Genomic DNA, 7,468 nt, shown 5'->3' with positions numbered 1-7,468 from the left:
GTCCATCCCTTCATTCTGATTTCTATGCCCCGAGGTATTTTTTAACTGCCCTTCAAGTTGCTAGAGGCGAAGCTTCCCTTAGGGCAAGGTATGGCAGCTGCTCTATCTTGATTTGTGGAGAATACATTGAGATGCTTTTTTTTGAACAATTTAAGTGGTCATATGTCGAAAAACGGATTTCGTATGAAATATTTATGCTTGCTTTAGCTAACAATACGTAAAAATAACTTCAAACCAAAAACACAGACTAACAAGGCTCATTTTCAAGATTCAATGTGAATAATGGAATATGATTATTTTTCTTACATAGATTCATATCCGTTATACTATTTAAAAGATAGTCTTGAGCTATTCATTATTCATACACACAGAATTGGAGACTTAAAAAATTTCTTGATTTTTGAAAGGCACATCATGTTTCTCCAATGACATTATCACCTCATTGAGTTGGCGTTGCTTTTAACAAGTGTCGAAGACAACAATTAAAAATGATTTCTCGTCAATAAATATAATCAAGATCGAGTTGCGAACCAACCAAGAGATATTCAAAATTCTTGATCCATAAAATTACAAAAGATTTTTGTAGAAAGGTAAAGCTTTGCCATTGAGCTGACATTATTGTTGTAGGTTCTACTTATAATCAAATATATTTCTAATTTTATTGTGTAAGTGATTGTGTTTGAATCATATATATCACTAATGTCTCCGGACTATTTTGTTCTTTACATCATTTTATTAGATTTTTCCCTACCTCAAATTATTCTCGTCCTTCGCCACTGCTGGTTGCAATGTATTTTGATTGTACTTCCCATATAAGTTGCACTCACTTCCTAGTGTTGTCCCACAGTCACGTGTTGAGTAGACATTGCACGCCCATATCACTCTGCACCCTCCATATTGGGGCGCCGTCACCAAAATCATCACGTTTAATTATGTGTGGAAGATAAATATTACAAGCGTTCATGAGTCGGGTTTGAAGCCGAACTCGTAGGTTTATATGCACTCCCCAGCTAAATTGGATTTATCAACTCTTTTCAAACATATAGATATTTTGGTGTGCCGGGGCATGTTTGTAGGTGTAGCTAGAAAATGGACCACTGAAGTGAAGAGTGAGCTTTATGGGCCGGAGGGCGGTTCTGATGTGCACTGGGTTGGGCCGTTTGGGCTCCCAACTTAGCTCCATTCTTTCTTTCCTTCTCTCCAAGTCTCCATTCCACTCCAGGCCTTTAAACCCCGCAAAACCCTAGACTGCGCGAGTTGCCGTCCTCGGATCCCCAGAGAAAAGAAAGAGCAAAGCCCGAGCTATGTCGTCGGCGTCTCTCGCCGCCAGGCTCCTCCGCCGCGCCGCCAGTTCGCCGCGGCTCTCCACCCTAGCCCGCCGCTGCGCCCACTCCTCAGCCACCTCTCGCCCACCCATCGCGCTCCATCGTCTCCACGCCGCCGCCGCTTCCTCGCCTTCAGGGATCACCGCCCGCCGCTTCTTGGCGTCGCAGTCCCCCGTGTCCTCCTCCAAGATCTCCGCGGACGAGAACCTCAGGCGGGTCATCGACTCCGAGATCGAATGCGCCGTCGAATCGGAGGAGGGCTCCGCGCAGGTCTCTTGGCTTCCTTAACACCCCTCCGGCATTTCCGTTCTTTGCTTCGCAATTCATAGTTCGACTCTGTCAATTGGTTGGTGATTTAGCTGTACTCATATTTGTATGGTTGCCGAAAGAATTACCTTGATATCCCATGTTTAGGAACTATTAGTAACATAACGAAATAGAGGGTATTGTTTGCTAGTACTTTTTAAAGCAAAAGCAGAAACTTTGGTATGCTGCTGTAGTTGAGTACCGATTTAATCCTGTTAGCCATTTTTGTGGTAAAGTAGTACTTGATATGCCTTGTTGCTCCAGCACCAGCACTAATCAGCTAAACTAAGGGATTCTCTCATCCTTTTTCCTCAAATTGCCACCAGGGACTGTGTGCTACAACGCTAACATGCCATCGGTCAGTAATAGTGGACGTCAGATCAAGCAAATCATGAAACACTAAAAGATGTAGTGTTGCAAGTAGCAGTAGTAAATTTTATTATTACTACACAAACCAGTTTTGAGTTCCTGACCTGTTCGAATGCTCCATCTCAATGTAAGAGCTGCACACACTTGACTTTGATAGGTCGAGAAGAAAAGCTGGCTCTTCAGATATTCAAGTACTCACCTTCTGAATTGTTTACTAGTCAATTGTTTATCCAAAAGGTTAATTTTGAAACTATGTTGTATTAATGTTTCTCTGAGCTCCGTAAACTCCAGTCTAAGCTATATGGCAGTGTTATTAACTTACTACTGTGATGATGTAAAAGAAGTGTATCAGGGACTATGATGTCCTAGATTATGCCTTGTTACACGTACTTAAATAGTTCATTGTGTTTTGATTGTTGTCTTGCTAATTAGCAGAAACACTATCATTTTGCTTCAAAAGAACACTTGTTCTATAAACATTACTCTTGACATTTTTTGCAAAATGAACTGACCATGGTATTTGGTTTGAATCGTTTCTTTGCAGCAAATTGATCTACCAGAAGACTTCCCTTTTGAGATAATCGATAACCCTGGTGACCAATCCATAGTTCTCAAAAGAGAGTTTGCAGGACAGACTATTAAAGCTACTGTCTATACAAACTTTGATGCTGAAGAAGATTTGAACAATGAAGACTCTGGCGCTGAGAACGATGATGATCAATATAAGCCAGCAGTCCAGATGGTTGTCACTATTGAGAAACCAGAAGGCTCAATCCTGGAGTTTGAGTGCAACTTTAATGATGATGAACTTGCAATTGAAAATATGAGGATGCTGAATCGTGACAGTAATGATAAGGAGAATTTATACGAGGGGCCGCCATTTTCGTAAGTGAACAGCTTTTCTTATCTACCTTCTATTGTCCCTTCAATTTCAAGCATCTTAATAAGCTCCAGGGTAGAGCTACTGAATCATAAAATCGAAAATAACATACCTTCGAGGTTCCTTGGGCACAAACTTTTTGTTCATTTCCACTAAATTGCAAAGTTTGATATTTCATTTTTATGTGCATTTCTTTAATTGCTGATAATATTTTCTATGTTCTATTTACTAACTACCTAGATGCCTACTGAACTTAATTGCTGCTTACAATTATCTTTCCCTGTTGTTTCTTGCAGGATTCTAGACGAGAGCTTGCAGAAGTCGTTGCACAGGTATCTTGAGGTGAGGGGGATTAAGCACTCATTGCATGACTGGCTGACTGACTACATGATGGGCAAGGATGAGAAGGAGTACGTGGTTTGGTTGAAGAACATGAGAGAGTTCATCGGGAAATGAGTGCCACTGCCCTTCATTCTGTTTAAATAGACAGGAAATGAGTGTCACTGCCCTTCATTTTGTTTTAATAGTGCTCTATGTCAAACCTGTCCGATCATAATTGTACAATGCTTTGTGGCATGCCAGGTCGTATTTGGTGGACCTGTTAGCTGTAGAGAAGTTTAAGCATTCTATGTTTGCCTTTTAACATGTGATCTATTGAGGTATGATCATTCAATTAATGTGTTCTCAGCTGTGAGGATATTTGCTAGTACGGTTTAGAGGTACCAGTAGGTGACCTTTTTTGGCTATGGAATAATGGAACCATGAAGGGAATGGTTTCTGATATAATTCCCTGTGGTCATAAGTTGAAGATAATTCACTGCGATGTCAATGATGCATTATGAGACACATTTACAGTTTATCATGGAGAAGCAAACAAAGCACAGTATATTGTGTCACAAGTCTGGATCTCATTTGTACAACAAATGCAAGAGACTTTTGCTTTATCAGGGGTGAGGCTATCGAACGTGCTTCCTCGTCCTGGATGCTGCCTATCCTGTCCCGTGGCGAAGAAGACGGTGACACAGGGGACCTGATCTACCCCCACTTTGATGCTGGAGGCCATGATCTTCATCTCCGCTGTTTGAAGTGGTCTGGAGTGCAATGTCTTTGCCTTGCCACAGTTGTTTTTGTTTACCAGTTTGTCCCCTGTAGTTAGCTGGGCTGCTTGTTTTAGTCTCTTGTTTTCTTTCCTGCCAAAGAAAGACGATTTATCTTTGGTTACCTGTAATAACTGAACCTCGAGCCGATGTGTGAAGGTTTCGTTGATATGATCAATGGAACCGGGGATGTCCTCCCTGATGATCTAAAAAAAAGCTCAGAGTGCTCGGCCAATTTCCTTTCTGGTTGCGTGGGGAAATAAGAGAATTGATATTTTGTCCGGTAACCCGATCCTTTTTTTTTTTTGAAGTAAAAAAAAAAAAAAAAAAAAAAGGATAAGATGTGTAGCTTGGGAGCTGAGAAGATTACATCATACAAGCATGCAATGTGCATAAGATGTGTAGCTTGGGAGCTGAGAAGATGTTCAGGCCCTGCATGGTTATCATTCATGGAAATATAAAACTTTGCAATGGAAGAGGGTGCAGAAGAATTCAGAGCCTCTGAGATATCAGTCTTGCTGGCCTCTGTTAGATACTTCGGAACCTGATAAGATCATCATGCATTGTTGCACGTATCGTGCCGTGGCATGCTAATTCAAGTCAGCTTGCAGACGCTTCAACTCCCATCCCCCCCCCCCAGCACGCTCTCACCCAGCTACAGTTCCTGACCCCCTCTCCCTCCTCACTGGGCCGCTCCTACCTAGGAACTGACCCCCTCTCCCTCCTCACTGGGCCGCTCCTACCTCCTCTCCGCCGGAATAGCCGGCCGGAGATGGAGAGGAGAAGGCGCCGGAGTAGATAGTAGTAGTATTAGGCTTAGATTATGGTCCTACGTGGCGTTTGGCGTTGATGCCGGGAGGGAGGTGCCAGATCTCGACGGCCAGATCTGGTGCTGTCTCGTTCTCTTTCTCTGCTTCTTGGAGCTCCGGTGGTCGGAGTTGGACGGGAGGTGGTGGAGGGAGACGAAAATCTCCGTAAATAAGGTTGCTTTGCCCAGATTCGGTGGAGAGCGATGCACAGGCAGACTTCTTCTTCCTGTTCGTCATGGTGACGAGTCGGAAGGGGAGCTTCTGCTTGCTGCCTCGTCCAGGCTACCACATCAGCAGAAGGGGAGCATGTCTGCTTCTCACCGGAGGTCTACCACGGCGCCGTTGTCGAACTCTTTGGCCATAGGGCGGCCCCTCCAACCTCTTGCGACGCGTCGGCAGGGAACATCTGCTGCGCTAGAGAGCCTCCATGCTCTCATCTTAGGAGTTCTTCAGCAAAGGCGACCCTCCTCGTCCTCTACTTCCCAGACACCAAGAAGTCCGAGGGGAAGATCTACCTGTAGGATAACGTTGCATAGAAAACAAAAAATTTCCTACCGCGAACACGCAATCCAAGCCAAGATGCAATCTAGAAGACGGTAGCAACGAGGGGGTATCGAGTCTCACCCTTGAAGAGATTCCAAAGCCTACAAGATGAGGCTCTTGTTGCTGCGGTAGACGTTCACTTGCCGCTTGCAAAAGCGCGTAGAAGATCTTGATCACGATCGGTTCCGCGCCATGAACGGGCAGCACCTCCGTACTCGGTCACACGTTCGGTTGTTGATGAAGACAACGTCCACCTCCCGTTCCAGCGGGCAGCGGAAGTAGTAGCTCCTCTTGAATCCGACAAGCACGACGGCGTGGTGTCGGTGGCGGTGAAGAACTCCGGCGGAGCTTCGCTAAAGCTACGCGGGAGATATGGAGGAGAGGGGCGGCTAGGGTTTGGGAGGGGTGGCCGGCCACTTCAAGGGGGGCGGCCAGCTTGTGGTCTTGGGGTGGTCGGCCCCTCCCTTGGCCCCTCATTATATAGGTGGATCCCCAAGAGTTGGTCTCCAAGTCTTCGAATAAGACCCGAACCAAAAACCTTCCATATGGAGGGGAAACCTAGCCAAGCTAGGACTCCCACTAGAGGTGGGAGTCCCACCTCCCATATGGGGGTGGCCGGCCCCCTAAGGGGGAGTCCACTTGGGACTCCTCCCCCACTAGGGTTGGCCGGCCATGGAGGTGGAGTCCCATGTGGACTCCACCTTCCTTGGTGGTTTCTTCCGGACTTTTCTAGAACCTTCTAGAACGTTCCATAGAACCTTCCGCGACATTTTAATTCACATAAAATGACATCCTATATATGAATCTTATTCTCCGGACCATTCCGGAACTCCTCGTGATGTCCGGGATCTCATCCGGACTCCGAACAAATATTCGAACTCCATTCCATATTCAAGTACTACCATTTCAACATCCAACTTTAAGTGTGTCACCCTACGGTTCGTGAACTATGCGGACATGGTTGAGTACTTACTCCGACCAATAACCAATAGCGGGATCCGGAGATCCATAATGGCTCCCACATATTCAACGATGACTTTAGTGATCGAATGAACCATTCACATACAATACCAATTCCCTTTGTCACGCGATATTTTACTTGTCCGAGGTTTGATCTTCGGTATCACTCTATACCTTGTTCAACCTCGTCTCCGACAAGTACTCTTTACTCGTACCGTGGTATGTGGTCTCTTATGAACTTATTCATATGCTTGCAAGACATTTAGACGACATTCCACCGAGAGGGCCCAGAGTATATCTATCCATCATCGGGATGGACAAATCCCACTGTTGATCCATATGCCTCAACATACTTTCCGGATACTTAATCCCACCTTTATAACCACCCATTTACGCGAGGGCGTTTGGTGTAATCAAAGTACCTTTCCAGTATAAGTGATTTACATGATCTCATGGTCATAAGGACTAGGTAACTATGTATTGAAAGCTTATAGCAAATAACTTAATGACGAGATCTTATGCTACGCTTAATTGGGTGTGTCCATTACATCATTCATACAATGATATAACCTTGTTATTAATAACATCCAATGTTCATGATTATGAAACTAATCATCCATTAATCAACAAGCTAGTTAAGAGGCATACTAGGGACTCTTTGTTGTTTACATATCACACATGTATCAATGTTTCTGTTAATACAATTATAGCATGGTATATAAACATTTATCATAAACATAAAGATATATAATAACCACTTTTATTATTGCCTCTTGGGCATATCTCCAACAGCCTCCCACTTGCACTAGAGTCAATAATCTAGATTACATTGTAAGGAACCTAACACCCATGGCATTCCGGTGTTGGTCATGCTTTGCCCTAGGGAGAGCTTTAGTCAACTGGATCTCGCTACATTCAGATCGAGGTGTACTTTGGAAATCTTTACTTCTCCATCTTCGATGTACTCGCGAATCGAGTGGTAACGCAGCTTGATATGCTTCAACCTCTTGTGTGACCTTGGTTCTTGTGCATTGGCGATGGCACCCATGTTGTCACAAGATATGACTAGTGGGTCCAATGCACTAGGAACCACACCGAGCTCTACAATGAACCTCTTCATCCATACCGCTTCGATGAAGCCTCCGAAGCCGCTATGTACTCCGATTCTCGTTGAAGACT

The 7,468-nt window shown here is 44.5% G+C and overlaps 1 protein-coding gene across 1 annotated transcript; it reads left to right on the top strand.

Moving 5' to 3' along the window:
* Positions 1-1,304: 1,304 nt before the first annotated feature.
* On the top strand, positions 1,305-3,693 carry LOC124676448 (uncharacterized protein At2g39795, mitochondrial-like). The gene is made up of 3 exons (XM_047212508.1): positions 1,305-1,595; positions 2,545-2,885; positions 3,177-3,693. Exons 1-3 carry the CDS (start codon positions 1,305-1,307, stop codon positions 3,334-3,336), a joined length of 792 nt encoding a protein of 263 aa, XP_047068464.1. The 3' UTR covers positions 3,337-3,693.
* Positions 3,694-7,468: the final 3,775 nt, after the last annotated feature.

This window comes from Lolium rigidum, chromosome 1 (genome assembly GCF_022539505.1).
Source record: "Lolium rigidum isolate FL_2022 chromosome 1, APGP_CSIRO_Lrig_0.1, whole genome shotgun sequence".
In the NCBI taxonomy this organism is placed as follows: Eukaryota; Viridiplantae; Streptophyta; class Magnoliopsida; order Poales; family Poaceae; genus Lolium; species Lolium rigidum.
Note: the sequence above shows the minus strand (reverse complement) of the source record. Positions and strands in the feature narration are given on the sequence as shown.